This window comes from Candidozyma pseudohaemuli (genome assembly GCF_003013735.1).
Source record: "Candidozyma pseudohaemuli strain B12108 chromosome Unknown scaffold00009, whole genome shotgun sequence".
Taxonomy (NCBI): domain Eukaryota; kingdom Fungi; phylum Ascomycota; class Pichiomycetes; order Serinales; family Metschnikowiaceae; genus Candidozyma; species Candidozyma pseudohaemuli.
Window position 1 is genome coordinate 27,378 of NW_020194443.1, and position 17,261 is coordinate 44,638.

The 17,261-nt window shown below is 44.7% G+C and overlaps 10 protein-coding genes across 10 annotated transcripts; 5 read left to right on the forward strand and 5 right to left on the reverse strand.

Annotated features, from left to right (window-relative positions):
- Positions 1-109: 109 nt before the first annotated feature.
- C7M61_003438 (short-chain dehydrogenase/reductase) lies at positions 110-1,006 on the forward strand (the record flags this gene model as incomplete). Its single annotated transcript, XM_024858777.1, has 1 exon — positions 110-1,006. One exon carries the CDS (start codon positions 110-112, stop codon positions 1,004-1,006), a length of 897 nt encoding a protein of 298 aa, XP_024712864.1.
- Positions 1,007-1,031: 25 nt separating this feature from the next.
- Positions 1,032-2,387, reverse strand: C7M61_003439 (uncharacterized protein; the record flags this gene model as incomplete). Its single annotated transcript, XM_024858778.1, has 1 exon — positions 1,032-2,387. The coding sequence occupies one exon, from the start codon at positions 2,385-2,387 to the stop codon at positions 1,032-1,034; it is 1,356 nt and encodes a 451-aa protein (XP_024712865.1).
- Positions 2,388-2,475: 88 nt separating this feature from the next.
- Positions 2,476-3,783, reverse strand: ECM42 (glutamate N-acetyltransferase; the record flags this gene model as incomplete). The annotated part of the gene is made up of 1 exon (XM_024858779.1): positions 2,476-3,783. One exon carries the CDS (start codon positions 3,781-3,783, stop codon positions 2,476-2,478), a length of 1,308 nt encoding a protein of 435 aa, XP_024712866.1.
- A 670-nt stretch (positions 3,784-4,453) lies between these two features.
- C7M61_003441 (mitochondrial 54S ribosomal protein MRP49) lies at positions 4,454-4,897 on the forward strand (the record flags this gene model as incomplete). Its single annotated transcript, XM_024858780.1, has 1 exon — positions 4,454-4,897. One exon carries the CDS (start codon positions 4,454-4,456, stop codon positions 4,895-4,897), a length of 444 nt encoding a protein of 147 aa, XP_024712867.1.
- A 117-nt stretch (positions 4,898-5,014) lies between these two features.
- C7M61_003442 (uncharacterized protein) lies at positions 5,015-7,231 on the reverse strand (the record flags this gene model as incomplete). Its single annotated transcript, XM_024858781.1, has 1 exon — positions 5,015-7,231. One exon carries the CDS (start codon positions 7,229-7,231, stop codon positions 5,015-5,017), a length of 2,217 nt encoding a protein of 738 aa, XP_024712868.1.
- A 1,001-nt stretch (positions 7,232-8,232) lies between these two features.
- Positions 8,233-9,460, reverse strand: C7M61_003443 (uncharacterized protein; the record flags this gene model as incomplete). Its single annotated transcript, XM_024858782.1, has 2 exons — positions 8,233-9,395; positions 9,448-9,460. The coding sequence occupies 2 exons, from the start codon at positions 9,458-9,460 to the stop codon at positions 8,233-8,235; spliced, it is 1,176 nt and encodes a 391-aa protein (XP_024712869.1).
- Positions 9,461-9,979: 519 nt separating this feature from the next.
- Positions 9,980-12,166, forward strand: C7M61_003444 (uncharacterized protein; the record flags this gene model as incomplete). Its single annotated transcript, XM_024858783.1, has 1 exon — positions 9,980-12,166. One exon carries the CDS (start codon positions 9,980-9,982, stop codon positions 12,164-12,166), a length of 2,187 nt encoding a protein of 728 aa, XP_024712870.1.
- A 251-nt stretch (positions 12,167-12,417) lies between these two features.
- On the forward strand, positions 12,418-15,172 carry SEC26 (coatomer subunit beta; the record flags this gene model as incomplete). Its single annotated transcript, XM_024858784.1, has 2 exons — positions 12,418-15,145; positions 15,168-15,172. 2 exons carry the CDS (start codon positions 12,418-12,420, stop codon positions 15,170-15,172), a joined length of 2,733 nt encoding a protein of 910 aa, XP_024712871.1.
- Positions 15,173-15,282: 110 nt separating this feature from the next.
- On the reverse strand, positions 15,283-16,092 carry C7M61_003446 (uncharacterized protein; the record flags this gene model as incomplete). Its single annotated transcript, XM_024858785.1, has 1 exon — positions 15,283-16,092. One exon carries the CDS (start codon positions 16,090-16,092, stop codon positions 15,283-15,285), a length of 810 nt encoding a protein of 269 aa, XP_024712872.1.
- Positions 16,093-16,772: 680 nt separating this feature from the next.
- NHP2 (snoRNA-binding protein) lies at positions 16,773-17,231 on the forward strand (the record flags this gene model as incomplete). Its single annotated transcript, XM_024858786.1, has 1 exon — positions 16,773-17,231. One exon carries the CDS (start codon positions 16,773-16,775, stop codon positions 17,229-17,231), a length of 459 nt encoding a protein of 152 aa, XP_024712873.1.
- Between the last annotated feature and the right edge of the window lie 30 nt (positions 17,232-17,261).

Here is a 17,261-nt window from a genome sequence, read left to right on the forward strand (position 1 = left end):
GTGGGGTCTGATGATATCCTGCTCATCTGCAACCATGAAGGATCTGGTGCGGGTAGGCTCATTTTGCAGCCATTTCCACAATCTCCCAAACACATTATTCACCGTTACCATGTCTTCTTTTGCTAACTCCTGCTTTTACTTCACTCATGCCCAATTGAGAAAAATGTCTCACCTTGTTGTCGGACACCTGTTTGATCCTACCAAAGATGTGGTGGTGGTCACTGGGGGTTCCTCAGGTCTAGGGAAAGCAATTGCATCCAAATTTGCTGAAAAAGATACAAAGGTGGTCATATTGGATATTGATATTCCCCAGGAGAGTGAAAGAATCCCTTCGGCCAATTACTTCAGATGTGATGTGGGTGACATTGGTGATGTTCAGAGCTGCTACAGTCTAATTGTGGAGTCCGTCGGGGTACCAACTGTTCTCGTTAATAATGCAGGTATCACCAGCGGCAAGACGGTCTTGGCCTTATCCAGTGACGAGATTGAGAGGATCATCAGGGTGAACTTGCTTCTGAGCTTCTTCACGATTAAGACATTCCTTCCTGGAATGCTTCAACAGAAACGTGGATATGTCATTACCGTCGGTTCAGTGCTAGGGTACATGTCTCCAGCGTATCTAAGCGCTTACGGAGCGTCTAAGTCTGGCTTGGTGGCGCTTCATGAGCTGCTCACGTACGAGCTAGGTCCACCCCTGCTCTGTTTGACCGGTGTCAAGACTCTTCTCGTCTGCCCAGGCCAGATGAGAACTTCAATGTTCGACGGAGTTGCAACTCCATGGCGGTGGTTAGCACCGGAATTGAAACCTCTGTACGTTGCTCGTTCCATAGTTGAGGCTATTACCCATGGGCGCCGAGGTGAAATCAAGCTCCCGCTCTATGGCCATTTCTTGCCAGTTTTCCGTGCCTTGCCCTGGCCTATTGTCGAGTTAGCAAGGCATTTTTCTGGAATTGATGAAAGTATGTTAACTTTTCAGCGACTGGAGCCAGATCAGGTTGGTCCATGACACTGGATCCTTGCGAGCCTTCTCGTTAAAGTAAGTCGTTCAATGTAAGAGACTGCGGTACCCAAACACATCCACAGTTTGTGTCGGATAGAGTAAGTTGGAATGAGAGGCTCCTGGCTGATCTCTTTTGAAACTTGTCTTCGATGGCTGGCAATTGTGTGTATAGCTGCTCAGGGAAGTCTCCTCCTAGAAATCGGGAGATCTCGTTTGGTGGAATATGAACAGACAAGAGACTATTCTGGGAAAGGGTCGTCTTACATCCCTGTTCAATGGGTTCAACGTCTGTGAGCACTAGCTCTAGGAATGATGCCCCTGGATCTGACAATTCAAGATGACCGTGTGTTTTAGAAAATGCCTTTGAAATTACGGTGGATATCTTGGGTACGGTACCGGCTACTATGGCCAGGGTGGTATACACCTTATTGTCAGGGCGCAATGGAATTGCACTGAGCTCTGCCAAAGTGTAGTGGTTTTTGACGCTTCCATTCGAGTCCAGTGTAAACAGCAACGGGAGTTTTTCGTCATTATTGTCACTTGCCTGTGTTTGCGATTGAGGTATCTGGGTTAAAAATTGAGTCCCTTGAACTGCAGCCGGATTTTGTTGGGACGGTTCAATTTGCAGAGGAAGGACCTGCAGTGTTTGCAGAAGCTGCAGTTGTTGCAGTGCTCGTATAGCTGATTGGCCCGGGGCAATGCCTTGTTGGCGATCGCCTTGGCTGAATTGTGAAGCCGGTTCAAGTATGTCCTGTAAGTTGTGTTGTGAATCAATCTCGGAGTCCAGATGCTCAATCTTCACTGGAGCTTCCACGGACTTGTCTGGATCTGTTCCGGATGTAATTCCCTGTAGCCTCCTCACAACGTCAGAAGGTCTGAGACTAGCACTCTCAGGTATATCACTCAATGGCAGGGACAAGAATCTCTCCCAAAATGCCTTAATATCAGCAGTACGATCGACATCAGCAATCCTGGCTCTTGTGATTGTGCCTGTGAGTTTGCTGACAGTCTTGCGGAGCTTCACCTCGATGTAGGCCAAGCAGTATTGGGTACTGACGTCAATCCAATTGGAATCCTCGTGAAGTGCATCAATGCCTTTGAAAAGAGCTCTTCCGTCAGAGCAGCCTGAGTAGTCCAAACAGAGGCTTTTCAAGACATCCAATGGCACCTGAAGATTGAGTAATTGATCACGGGGTAGCTCATGGCCTCCAAACACGTTGACGCGACTCCATTCACTCACCACATCGGGATTACCGGTGAAATCCGTGACAATCACGTCAGAAAACTTCGATGTATTCACACGTAGCGCTAGAAGATGAACATATAAATATCCTGTCTCGTACCCGCGAAAATTATCCCGGTTTTTCACTTCTAGGAGCGTCTTCATGGAAGTAGTACTAACTAGTGCAGGAGCTGCGTGAAGAATTGGTGGTATCTACATGAACCTAGTGTAATATGCATTTTGTGCTGTTTATCTACGAGCGGTAGTCGGCGTTGATGGTCACATATTCGTGAGTCAAATCACAAGTCCAAAAGGTTGCTTCCTGTCCACCGCCAGTACCCAAGGAAATCTGCACCTCTAAGTCCTCTTCCTTCAATATCTCGCTAGCTCTGGCCTCATCCACCTGCTCGGGTTCACCGTTGACCAACAAAGGGAGGGGCTCGCTACCATCGCTTGGAATGAAAGAAACCGTCGTTCTTTGTGGGTTGACAGAGTTGGATCCAACATCAGCGTATCCAACGGCGCAGAGGATTCTGCCCCAGTTAGCATCATTACCAAACATGGCGGTTTTAAAAAGAGAGGAGTTTGCAATTGTCGACGCCACCTCTTTGGCTTCGCGGTAAGACAAGGCGTCTGTGACCTTGATGGTGATGAATTTGGTGGCACCCTCACCATCACGAACAACCAACTTAGCCAACTGCTGCGCAAAGTCGGTCACCTCGGCACGAAGAATGGAGAATTCCTCGGCAGTCTCAGTCGAGGCGTCAATCAAATCGCCACCTGCGGCACCATTGGCAATGGCAACAATGGTGTCATTTGTGGACATGTCTCCATCGACGGAGATGGAGTTAAAGGAGCGATCAACCGCATACTTGACGATTTGATTCAATGCATTTTGTGTCACTGGGGCATCAGTAGCAAAGAATCCCAAAAGAGTGGCCATGTTGGGACAAATCATGCCGGCACCTTTTGCCAATCCAGCCATTGAGTAGGTCTTACCCTTGATCTCAAACTGCTTACTCACAAGCTTAGGAAACGTATCGGTAGTACAAATGGCCTGGGCACAAGCAAGCCAATGGTCATGCGAGGCTCCCAAGTTGCTGAGACCCAATCTGGGAATGCCTTGCAATATGTTATCAATCGGTAAGTTTTGGCCGATGACACCGGTTGACATCACTAGGGTGGAGTCTTCCGTATTTTCCAAAACAGCATCGGTCACCCTGATCATATCCTGTGCATCTTTCAAGCCCTGGGTTCCTGTCACGGCATTGGCGTTTCCTGAGTTGACAATGATGGAGTTGATCTGACCGTTCTTTTCCTTGATCAACTTGGAGGAAATCTGCACTGGAGCGGCTTTGAACTTGTTGGTGGTGAAAACTGCCGAAGCAACACTAGGATTGCCAGAAACATTGTGAAGCATGGCCAAGTCTAGCGCATCTTTGTTCTTCTTCACTCCACAATGAATTCCTCCAACAACGTAGCCCTTGGGATAACTACCCAGTTTAGGGACGAAGCGCTCGGCTTTGGACACCGGGGCAAATAGACGGGTAGCGGTTCTCATGTCGTTTTCAATTGCTAAAGTCAAAACGAAAGTAGAAGCGGAATAAGGTATTACACGTGATGAAAAGGTGGAAGAGTCATAATCAGTGGAAGGTGTAGGACTGATAACGAGTCGCGGTATCACGGAAGCGTCCCAATCAGAAAGAGGATTTTGGTGAAATGTATTGTGACAGAGAAATCATCGAATAGCTCTCCTCAATGAGTTTTCGTCAAATGTGATATTGAAAATCTTCCTTGAAATTCTTGTTGAAGTGGTTTTGTGGGGTGCAAATTGACTGGCTGCGAATGCGTGGATCTGTCAATACGACCTTCTAAACTAAAAGAGCTAGTTAGATTTGAAAGCTCAATGTCACTAATTTGCATGCTCTGGGGCAGAAAAGAGTACCAAAAATTGTATCAATAAGGTGAAAACCTTCTTCATCCAGAGCCTACAAAAGCTGGTGTACACTCCCAATTGCCGCCTTGACGAGTCAAAGAAATGCACTCGCTCTCTCGATGCGTTAGCAATAAAATATTTGTGTCTTTTTCATCAAGACTTATGAATAATTCTAGTTCTTTCACCCCACCTATTCTTCTTGGGCTGCAAAACTTGATGTCCTGTAGGAACTGCCCAAGTTGAGGCAGCGAAAAATCTAAAAAATCTGATTTCATTCTCAACCACACCATCAAAGATGTCGGCCAAAATGTTCAAAAATTTGCCAACATCGTCTTTGGCCAAGCAAATTAGCCGTATCAACATGATTGCAGGTACCCCCAAGAATGCCTACAGATTCGGTGACAACACAAAGAAGATCGAAGTCATCCTATTAGAGAAGAACATCATCGGTCCTCGTACTGGCTTAAGAAAGTTTTTGAAACTACAGTTGCCCACCTTGAAGTTTCACAATGAGAATGTGGATTTCTTCTGTACTAGAGTGAGAGCCACTTCCAAGGATGACATCGCCAAGGTGCCAACAAAGATCGTTATCCACGATGCCTCCAACAACAAAACCGAGATAGACTGCCATGCTCTTGATGAGCAAAAGATCCTCAAAAAGCTAATCAAAGCTACCGAAGCTACTCGGGTTCCTGAGTCCGAGATCCCCCACATCCAGCACCCTTTCATAGCATTATAACTGTCGGAATCTGTACATAGAAAATAACTACGACGAACGTTTAGAATGCTTTATGACTGTAATATACGACGATAGATCATGCGAGGTTGGTTTACTGAACCATAAGGCCCAGAGTAATTATGATTTGAGGAACTTCAAGAGTGCGTCGCGGCCCTTGAGCTCCATTAATTCCTTGATCTTCTGAAGATCCTCGATCTCAGAATTATCAACTGCCGAATCAGTTGTCTGTGTAGTGGCGGAGGCAGTGGCCGCAGCTACAAGCTCGTCCAAGTTGAGATGCGGATCACCTCGTCTAGAAACTGCCGTCTCGGATTTGTTTTCACTGAAGAATTGGAGATCTTCAGCTGCTTTAGAGTCTCTTTTGTGCTCTGCCTCTTTCTTTGATTCGTAGGAGTTCAACTCTGCTAGGACGGACGCTTTCAGCGACTCGCCTTTGTGGATGAAATCAAGAAGGACCTGTTTCTCTGGAACACGATAAATAAAAGGCTTCTGATCATTGTCATCGGCATTGGTCATTAATAAGACGCGAGCCAGTTTCTTAGACGACTTTCCAACAACTTTGTTGCCCACGGTATAGTTTTCAAGATATTCAGGTACTTTGAAAAGAGGAAATGTATCTTCATCGTTTTCAGTGTCCAGTCCATCATCGTTTTTAGAAAATTTTGCAACATAGTCTGACTTGCTAGATATGAAATCCTCCTTCTGAAATTGAAGATAGTCCTGTAAAGTTGGTTGCTTGTTTTCTGCGATAAAACCCTGGTCCTCGAACTTGATCAAGAAATTGCTAGCCTCCATAATTTTTATGAAATTGGAGTGTAGACCGGAGTCAACAACAGCACAATCCCTAAAAGATCTCCTGTCAGACCAGCTGATTGGCACAAGATTTTCGATGTGGTTCGGACATCTCCACTTAAGGCCAATGGTTTTTGCCAGGGAAACAGGCTCCGGTAAGCAATCTAGATGCCAATAGAGAGGACAGTAGTCGCAAGACACCATCGTCCTCCTCTTAAGGCCTGACTCTCGGCACCGATGGCACAAAAACGGCCGGCCGTTTTTATCATAGAGGGAGTCAATGTCTAAGTCTTCATTTTTATTGAAGCCAACGATCTGTGACCCATTCACCTTGCTGTAAGAAAGCTCGGGTTTCAAATGCGAGTCCGTGTAGTTGTCATCGGGTCCCGTAGTGACGTCAATGAAAGTGGCATCCCGGAGCTTCTTAGGCAATCTGAATTCAGTGGGATTGCGGCCATGCATGGAATTGATAAGCGGGCCAAACATACCAATATTGTTGTGATACTTCCTGGGGTCAATTCCTTGTGCTGCACGACATTCATTGCAGTTCCAGTTCTCTTCTGGGATCTCTTGTATGGGAGGCTCGCAACAAAGAAGGTGAAACGATTTTGGACAGGTATCACAACAGATGAATACTCCGGTTCCGCCACAAGTAGCACAGAAATCGTCATTGCTATTTGAGTCGTCCGACTCAGGTGCATTGTCTATTGCTGGCGCCAACCCCACCGTGGGCTGTTTCTTTGGTGAAGTGATTTTGAGTCGTTTTGTGCGGGACAGACCTGGGGCTGATCTGGCTGAGTCTTCGCCATTTCTGCTTGATTTTGGGGTTGCTGGAATGCGAATTTTAAGACCTGAGGGCGATGACTTGAGTTCTGGGTTCGTTGCCCACTTTGGTTTCCGGCCTCTTTTTTTACCTTTAAGCGGAGTTCGTATTTCGGAAGCGGTCAGAATAGATTCAGACACGGGTGTCTCGAGTTGGGCTTTGTACTTCCTCTCCGTTTCCGTGGTGTCGATATCACTTGGAACCGGGGTCGCTTGTGGAGAACTATCTCCCTTGGGTTTCCTTCCTCTGGGCGTTCCGGATAGTGGACGCTTTATTTTTTGCTGTGGAGGTAATGCTTCAAGTGGATAGCCGGAGTATCCGGGTTGTGGTGTGGCAAGCTCGGGCTCTATAAATGTCTTTTCTTGACTTCCCTCAATTGTTGAGCTTGTTTTGCCTGGTGAGGAATTGGGGTATAATGGGTTATTTCGTGTAGCAGGCATCGAACCTGGAGCCAAGAAGATATCTTCTATACGCAGCGCCTTTGCCGCCCTTCTTGAGATATTCGGACTATCCTCCAATCGGCTTTGTCTTGACGAGGAGGCTTCATCTCTCGCAGACTTTCGTTGCGCTGCCAATTTCTTCTTCCCAAGAGAGCCAGGTTTTCTGCCACGCTTCTTAGGAACTTTCTCCTCCTTTGCTGCCTTGAGCAGCTTATCGGATCTTGGCCGCCCACGCCCTCGCGGAGCAGGCGGTTTAGTTGGTTGCACTGGATCTACCATGCGATCGTGGTTGATAAATACGAGAACGCCCAAATTTCAACGATCCTTAGTTAAGCAGCAGCTAATGAGTCTAAGCTGGGGCAGGAATTGTTGGTCTTTGATAGGAGCAGTTCCGTGAGCTCGAATATGTAGTGAGATCTGTTGATCACTAAAAGAGAGTAGGACGAAATTTTCCATCGCGTTTTGTTGGTGAAGTGTGACAAATAGAATTATGCCTAGGTGAAACCGTGCAAAAAATACTGTTTCAAGGAAGAGAATAAAAAATATATCATAAGCTGTTTGTTTAACTGAAACATTTTGTCTGTTCGTTGAGGTTCTCTTTAAAGCAATGATAGAATACCAAAACACGTTGGCGTAAGTTTAGTGCTGAAAATCAAAATAAGGGATAATCTAGAACTTGTCAAGGAGAGCTTCATATGGACAATTGGATTCTTACAAAATTATTCATGGCTTTGGTTTAGATTAAGTAATTTAATTCCTTATTTTAACTCTTTGTATTGTTTTAATGGCCAACGTGAAATCTGAAACAGATTCTTCATGCGTTGTGACAGTTCAAGAAAATATTTTTTAAAACTCTTGATTTTGTCCGATACTGGACTTTGCTTTGAATAGGCAATCGTTGGCTCCAACTTGCAATTGATGGAGCTGTGATTGGGTTTTTGTAGTTTGAAGAGCGAAGTTATTTCGAGATTTACCCTCCTAAAAATGCAAAAGAAAAACGAAAATTCATGAAAGCAACAGGTTTACTTAGTCAACCAAGACCCAAGTCTTCGCTTATGGCTGTAATATGTAGAGAACATGACAACAAAGTGTGGTCGTCGGGTTTGATTTTTTTTTTTTTTTTTTTTTTTTTTCGCCCCTTCTTAATAATCCTTATTATAAATTGTAAGGTTTCTCAGTCAATACTGAGCAAGCAAGCTCAAACTGTATCAGGCCTACAACTTTCTTATCTAAGAAAATCCAAATTTATTCATTATACGTAGTTAGTAATTGAATCTGGATTAGGCCTGTTCCTCACCGGCCTTCTTAGCTGGCTTCTTCTTCTTCTTCTTTGGCTTTGGCTCAGGCAAGGGCTCGGCGATGAACTTCGCAAGGTCCTCGTCCTCGATCTTCTTTTCTGTTTTGTACAATTCAGGGTTGAATGATGGAGAGGTGTACTTGACGATGCCGTTCTTGGTGATGGCGATGGTGGTGAAGAACTGGGCAATAAAAGAGTCAGATGCACCTTCCATAATATCGTATGGCAATACAACTTCGTGGTTGCTGCACTCAATCAAACCAACACGAACCTTTCTTGGCTCTTCAAAAATCTTAACGTTGGCAGGGAAATGGCCGGGAACCTTCTCCTTAAACGCCTTGAGGGCCTGACGAGATGTGTTCAACTTAAGAGAGTAGTTGTTTCCGGTCAACTTGTGCAAGGTAGTCTTGAAGTTAGACTTCTTGACCTTTCCGTCGGCGGAGGTGGAGATCAAGATGTCCAAGCCGTACACTTCCAGCTCCTCGAATCTGTGGGTATCCATTCTGTTCTTGTGTTCCTTGGCTGGGTTCAAAATGACCTCCTTAGGACCGTACAAGACATCACGTTCCTGGTTGTGGGTCAACATGCTCTGAACAGCAGCCACGCCGAAATCCTTCGCAACCTTGTCGACAACGTTGGTGACATCGAAGTTTCTGTTACCAGGCTTGAAGGTTCTGATAGCAGCCTCGGAAGCATTCCAAGCAGCTTGAAGCAAATCGGCCTTGATACCAGTGACTGGGTTCTCAGCACTCTCACCAACGACCAAAGTGTCAGCAATGATGGCAGGGAAACCGTCAATCTGGACACCAAGCATGATGTTGACAACATCTCCGTTTTTGAGAGTCAAGTTAGCATCATCTTCTTCAGACTCTGGAGACAAATGAGCTGGGATATTGTTGGGGTTCACACAGGTAGGGAAGGCAATACCCTTAGAAGTCTTGTTCTTCTTGGACGAGTAAACGTTCAGAAGCTCATCCTCCATGAGCTTATCACCCAATTGACAGATGTCGAAGATTTTGGAGCCATCCTTAACGGTCTTTCTCACCTCCGCCAAAACTTTGGAGGAAATGGTACCAGCGGTCTTGTACTTCTCGACAACGTCGGAGTTATTGATAGAGTAATCAATTTCAGGAGCTTTTGTTTCGGCTACTCGTTAGTAAGAAATTGGAAACATTTTGATGGTGTGTTTCAGACATACTTTTGCTAGACATCGTTGATTTCAGGAAGGAAGCCTGTGCTGAAAGCTTTTATAGAGCAATTGGAGATGCAGGCTAGTGAGAAGGTCGACACAGATATCGGACTTTCATGGGCAATATTGGCAATACATTAGAGGTTTTTCTAGGTGAAAATTTTTACAGATGATGGCTTTTTTTGCATTCTCTGGCGTTATCCGCTTCAGAATATTCAGAGTGTAGCTGACAAAGATTTGCATCAAGTGGTATAGAACTTCACGCAAGTTGTGCCCAAAGTCGATTTCTCAATGATAAGCTAATTCTTCAGAGACTAATTTAAGCACATCAAGATGATTCCTTTTTCGATTCAATCAATCCCAAAAAAATGACTAAGTTTAAGTTAACTTTCCGAAATTAGGGTTCCCCAAGTTGTGTCACGTGTATGGTGTACCTCATTCATGCAATGTTACTGCACCGTTCTTAAACTTCGATCAAGGTCTGAACCAGCACAGAAATTTACCCAGCCATTGATCCTCAAACAAAAGGAGCTCATCGAAAATGGAGCGAGAAAAACGTTCATCAAGGTTGCTTGGAAGCAGGCTTTCCTCCATTTTCACCTCTCTGGACTATTCCCAGGGCCAGCCTGAGCATCATGAAGCAAGATCCATACAATCGAAGCTGTCTTCTGGGAGCCTTAATCCCTTGTCAAAACCGCCACTCAGTAATCTGCCGATGCTGTATCAGAGTGACCCAAAGAGAGACCTAAAGAACAAGCTGCCTAGTGATACACATTCCATGAGCACTTTTAGCAATGAAAGTGTCAGCCTTCCGAAGCCAGCGAGAAAACTCACAAGAAAACCCCCTCCACCAGGAGATGACCTTGATTCATTTAAACTGTCTCATTCGAATGATTCAGCCAAGCCCCATGCAGTTGCGTTAAAGGAACGAAAGTATGGCACAAGCATCGACACAGCTGCAACAAAAGCAGATAGTTTGGATGAAATCATCTGTACCTTGGAAGATGAAATTCATGACATGATGAACTTTCGTAAAAGCTCGCAACAGCGTGGTGGTACCACAAGCGAGGAGGTTCAAAGAGAGCCTAGCGCTCCAGTAAATGCAGACTCGATACGCAGTTCAGACAGAGACTCTGGCTCAGAATCTCAGAGACTGTTTTTTGTGGGTGATCTGGGGCCAACTCAGTTGTCGCAACCTGATCATCTTTCCAATTCTACATCACGGGAGCCAGCCCCTACCACGCATTTCAATCCATACCAATTTCCTCCCACCGCCGAAAATGAACCTGTCTTTGATGACCAGCTCAAATTTGGGAACCAGATTGATACAGAGTATGGAGAACCTTCCTCCGAAAATATAGCATCGACAGCACAACATGAGGCATACCAATTAAGGCCAACATCACTGGTGAGCGTTGAAAGCCTTCACTTTGTTGACACCATGGGGGAGCCAATTCATAACGTTGAGACTAATCACTCATCAGTAAGAAGCAATATGATGAGTGAAAATCAATCTCAGCTTAGCATGAGCCTGACAAGTAAGATTGAGAGTCAAGATTTACAAGGTCCTCCGCATGCGAGCAGCCGGTCGACTCACACTTCCAGTCAAGTCTTTGAATCTGACCCTGCAAGATCCAAACCTCCTTCGCCTCATTCAACCTATCCCACTGAGCTCCTTCATGAGGTGCTCACTTCAGGCTCCACCGGCGGAAATGTTGCAACCAACTCCAGTAACCCAACTTTGGATCGGGTTCAACCTTCCATCAGAGCAAACTACCCACACCAGACCCGCCAGCCTCTCAGAAGTGCCCCGACATTTACATCTATTGCCAGCGATTCAACATTCTCAAAAGCTCTGGTAACCTCCACCCCTGCAAACACATTCCACCGCAAGTCTCTGTCAATAAGCTCCATTTTCAGCACAAATTCCAATCGCCACATTACATTAGCAGCATTGAAGAAGTCCATCTCCCTACGACCCGGTGAGGGCGAGCGCTCGAATTATGTTCAAACAGTGCGACGCAATGCTGGTACTTCTTACAACGACTTGGGTCCAGAGACTTGGAAACTACCTGTGGGTATATTACCAGTTGATAAGCGGCAGCTCACGCCTTCGAATGATCGGTATAATAGATTGCGCGGCAACAGGAAGAATCAGTCAAGTGGTGTGGGTCTTAAGCATGGCCATCTTGCTCCCCGTCTTCTTGCTACTGAAGTTGATGAATCAGAGGGCCTGAACAAATTTGGGTCCTTGGGAAGATCGAGTACCTTCCAAAGGCATGAAGGAAAACAGATCACCCCTGTCTCTCTGTCGAGACTGACATTACCATCCACCGCTTTATCTCGAGGAAATTCACTAAGGCAAAACAGCAATGCACCCTCTCGGACCGGCTCATTTGCTGGTTCAGTTCTGAGCTCGATTTTGCCTTCAACGACGTCTACTACTCCCGTAAGGGATTCAGGTTCTCATGTTGACTCTCAGTCTCATTTGTCGCGGCATACACTGACTTCATCTCGTCATTCTGTCGGCAGTATTAGTGAAGCACGCTTGACTGAAGGTTATTATCAACACCCAGGATATCGCTACGATGAAGAAATGGAAGAAACGGATCGCTTTAGCCCATCTACAGACGGTACCATGCATCAAGACTTTGAAGAAGAAGACGAAGTTCAAAAACCCCGTTTGGTGCTTGCGAACCCTGATAGCGAAAGCAGCGATAATGAATAGACATGCATATATTTAACGAAAAATGATACCGGTTATTTCTATTGTAGGTCAAGCCTGATAAAGAATAGGTACCTATGTAGTCACGTGATTGTGATCATGTGTCGAAAGGCCGCGATTCAGCCATTCTATCCAGGTGTTAATATTCAAAAAATCTCAAAACATCTTTGGTGAGCGATCTCAAGTCTTCCATAGACCATTACTATTGTCCTAAAGGCGTAAAGGTTTCCAAAGCTCCTGAGTAACTACCAAGAATGTCTGACGCAGGGTACATGCTCATTTATGAGCCCAATGCCGCGTCGAAAACATCCGTGTCTGAATTGAAGACACTTTTGGAAAAGAGCAAGGACGAAGTCAAGATTCTGGCTATGAAAAGAATCATTACAGCAGTTTTGAATGGTGATCCAATGCCTGAATTGTTGATGCATATCATTCGTTTTATCATGCCCTCGAGAAACAAGGAATTGAAGAAGTTGTTGTATTTCTACTGGGAGGTTTGTCCAAAGTTAGACAACCAAGGTAAGATGAGACATGAAATGATTTTGGTATGCAACGCCATTCAGCACGACTTGCAGCATCCAAATGAGTACGTGAGAGGTAATACTTTAAGATTCCTCTGCAAATTGAGAGAGGCCGAGTTGTTGGAGACATTGATTCCAAACGTGCGTCAATGTTTGGTTCACAGACATGCTTATGTGAGAAAGAATGCAATTTTCGCTCTTTACTCCATTTATAAGGTTTCGAGCCATCTTATTCCCGATGCTCCTGAATTGATTTACAGCTTCTTGGTGGAAGAGTTTGATTCAGTGTGCAAGAGAAATGCATTCGTGTGTCTCAGTGATTTGAGTAGAGATGCTACTTTACTGTACATCCAGGACAACATTCACCAAATCGAAACATTGGATTCCCTTTTACAACTCGCCTTTGTCGAGTTCATCAGAAAGGATGCTCAGACGGCTGTCAATTTGAGACAGCAATACGTGCTTTTGGTATCTGAGATTATTGAATCATCATCCAATGTTGTCGTTTACGAGGCTGCAATTACTTTGATCTCCTTGTCAGCTTCATCTGACTCCATGATTTTGGCCGGCAATAAGTTTGTTGAGCTCGCTACTAAGGAAGCTGATAACAATGTGAAAATCATTACATTGGAGCGTATCAGTGAGCTTAACAGAAAGAGTCCGGGCTTGTTGCAAGGCTTGTGCTTGGACATCTTGGGTGTTTTATCCACCCAGGATATCGGTGTGCGTAAGAAGGCACTTGACGTGACATTACAATTGATCACAAGCAGAAACGTTGAAGACGTCGTTAAGTTGCTCAAGAAAGAATTGCAGAAAGCCTCTGCTTCCAACGAAGACAACGCCGCCGAATACAGACAGTTGTTGGTGAACGCTATCCACAAATTGGCGATCGACTTCAGCGAGGTTGCGACAAATGTCATTGACTTGCTTTTGGAATCGATTGGTGATCTCACAAATGCTGCAGCTTACGATGTGATTACATTTGTCAAGGAAGTTGTCGAGAAGTTCCCAGATTTGAGAGAATCGATCATCCACAAGTTGATTAAGAGCTTGTCGGATGTCAAGTCAGGCAAGGTGTTCCGCGGTGCATTCTGGGTCTTGGGTGAATACTCATTGAGTGAACAATCGATCAAGGATGCCTGGAAATTCTTAAGATCTAGCATCGGTGAGGTCCCTATTTTGGCCAGTGAAAAGAGACAGCTTGAGGGATACTCGGAAGAGGCCGATGAGGATGAGAGCGGTGAATCCTCAACTAAATCGAAGAAGGGTCCCGTAGTTTTGCCAGACGGAACCTACGCCACAGAGAGTGCCTTGAGTGCGCAAACTAATACGAGCGATGATGAGGACTCGTTCCGTATTAGAAAACTTATCTTGGCCGGTGACTTCTACTTGGCTTCAGTTTTGGCATCTACGCTCGTCAAATTTGTCTTGAGATTGGGACGTCTAGAAACTGCTGATAAACACTTGAATGCATTGAGAGCCGAGGCATTATTGATCATGGTGTCCATACTAAGAGTCGGTGAGTCTAGCTTTGTTCTGAAGAGAATTGATGAAGATTCTGCTGACAGAATTTTGGCTTGCATTAAATTTTTAACCGATGACCAGGACCACGATCTCATTGAAAAGGGATTCTTAGAAGATACCAAGGATGCCTACAAGAGCCAGGTGCAAACGGCACAGAAGAAACAGGCTGAGTCCGAGGCAAGAGATTTGCATGACAACGCTGAGCATGTTGATGACGCCATAGTGTTCAGGCAGCTCGACAAGGACGGCGGTTCTACAGATGCCCTTGGAGATGACCTCACGGGCGTCGCTGGCGTTGTCTCCAAGAAAGAGGGACTTTCGTCGAGGCTCAACAAGATTTTGCAGTTGACTGGTTTCTCTGACCCAATCTATGCTGAAGCATATGTCAAGGTGCATCAGTATGACGTTACATTGGAGGTTTTGTTGGTTAATCAAACGACAAACACTCTCAGAAATCTTTCAGTCGAGTTTGCTACATTGGGAGATTTGAAGGTTGTCGACAACGGTGCAACCGCCAACATCGGGCCTCACGGATTCTACAATCTTTCTGTCACTGTCAAGGTTACAAGTGCTGATACCGGCGTGATCTTTGGTAACATTGTCTACGATGGTCAGCACTCGGATGATTCTACCATCGTCATCCTCAACGATGTTCATGTGGACATAATGGACTACATCAAGCCTGCTTCTTGTACTGAGAGTGCGTTCCGCACTATGTGGAACGAGTTTGAGTGGGAGAACAAAATTACTATTAAATCGAAGAAGGCATCTTTGAAAGAATACTTGGACGATTTGATGGCAGGAACTAACATGAATTGTTTGACGCCGGGCGCTATAATTGGCGAAGAATGTCACTTTTTGGCCGCCAATCTTTATTCTCGATCCTCCTTTGGTGAGGACGCCTTGGCTAACTTGTGCATCGAGAAACTGGCCGATGGTTATATCATAGGACATGTGAGGATAAGGTCAAAGGGTCAGGGCTTGGCTTTGTCTCTCGGAGACCGTGTCGCCTCTATTTCGAGGAAATCTAAAGAATTGGAGGTATCTCGTGTTTGATATATAAAAAAATAAAGTTTATTTACAGGAGAGATCATTCAAGACGTTCTTCAGATAAATGAATTTGAGAAGCTCTTCCTTGCTGACTCGTAACTGGTCTTCCGTTTCTGAAGACTCGAACAAATGGTCATAATCATGCAGCCTTATAGTGGAAAGGATTTTTATATCTGTATCTTGCTTGTATACTTTGAATTGAAATCTTCGGGAATACTCTGAAACGGTATTCATCAAGTATTGAAGATCACCTTTTATGTTTACAACGTTGAGATTTCGGTTGAAGTCGTATGGCGCAAAGTCAACCAGTGCTTTGCCCTCTGAAAACAGCACCAACTCAAACTCCCTGGCTTCCAACAAGATATCGATTTTGTAGTTCTGTGATCGTAGAGTGAAGGACTCATGCTTCAAAAGGTTGTTCGATACCGCAGATATTATGAAACCAATAAACGCAGTGGCTGCCAGCAAATTAATCTGTTGACCATAAAGTGTTACAATGCGATCAATGCTAAACGGGCTGCTCTCAGACAAAGTGATGGAATCAAGGTGGAAGTTTTCTATCAATTCGCTCTTGAATTCGGCTGTGAAAATTTGTGACTCGGAGTTCCCTAGAAGAATTTTCACATGAGTTGACTTTTCTTCGGACTTCTTTTCAGGAATAAGCTTTTGAAGATAGGTCTTCACTTTGTCCGGCTCCACCACAGAACGTACTGTGTCTGGTATAACAGGGTTTTCGAGGAGCAATGGATTATCACTGAACTGATCCGTATGCTGATCATCGTTTCTCCGTTTTCGTGAGTAGCTTTGTGAAGCTTTACCTCCTCTTTGATGCATCGGTAGATGTAAATGGTTTCTGATTACGATGTATTGATGCATATAGTAATCACGTGTTTCAGATAACTAATACATACAAATTATATTTGCTGACAAGTAGAAGGCAACCAGGTCATGCTTTTAAAGCTGATGTCATTGGTAAGAATGGTTTTTGAAAGTTTTACTTTTGCAAAATTGAAGGAGTGCTTGATTGTCCCTCAATATATCTTTCCAGTAAATGCGAAAAGGTTGCAGTGAGGTTTACGAATTTTCCTACGAGATGCAGATTCTTGCAAAATCAAGAATTCGAAATGTCAAATAAAAAATATGAAATAGGGCAATAAAAAGCAGAATGCTTTCAATATGAAAAATTTTTAAAAGAAGCTAATTCCAAAGACAAAAAGATCTTACTGATATTTGTTTCTAGTTCAATATAACTGTTTCCTTCGGGGTTCTTCTTACGGCCAGACGTATGTACTGAGGGGGGGAATTCCCATAGCAGAGTTGAGTCAATTGACAAAATTATATCTGATAAGCTATAATTATAGCTACATTTGGTCAAATTCAGTTGCAAGTAGGTTCCAGATGATACGGCGTTACAAACGAGCCAATACGTTCAATACACCCGTACACCTGGGAACCTCATCTCCTGAAAAAATAGTTTAGCTATCTCAAGTCATTTTCCACAGATACTCGTCAGCATGGCAAAGAAGGATAAGGTCGAAGAGAGCGGCGAGGATAACTACGACAAGCGTATGGTCGCAGTCTTGCCATTTGCAAAACCACTTGCATCGAAGAAGGTCAACAAGAAGGTGCTCAAAACTGTCAAAAAGGCTTCCAAGGCTAAGCATGTCAAGAGAGGAGTGAAAGAAGTCGTCAAAGCTTTGAGAAAGGGTGAAAAAGGACTCGTCATTATTGCTGGAGACATTTCTCCAGCGGATGTTATCTCCCACATTCCTGTTCTCTGCGAGGATTCATCTGTGCCATACATCTTCATTCCTTCAAAGGAGGATTTGGGCTCCGCTGGTGCAACCAAGAGACCTACATCTTGTGTTTTTGTTATTCCAGGTGGCGGCAAGTCCAAGAAAAACTCTGACAAGACTGATGACTATAAGGATGCATACGATGAGCTTGTGAAGGAAATTGCCGCTTCGGACTAGGCTCATCTTGGGATTGAGAGCGAAACTGCT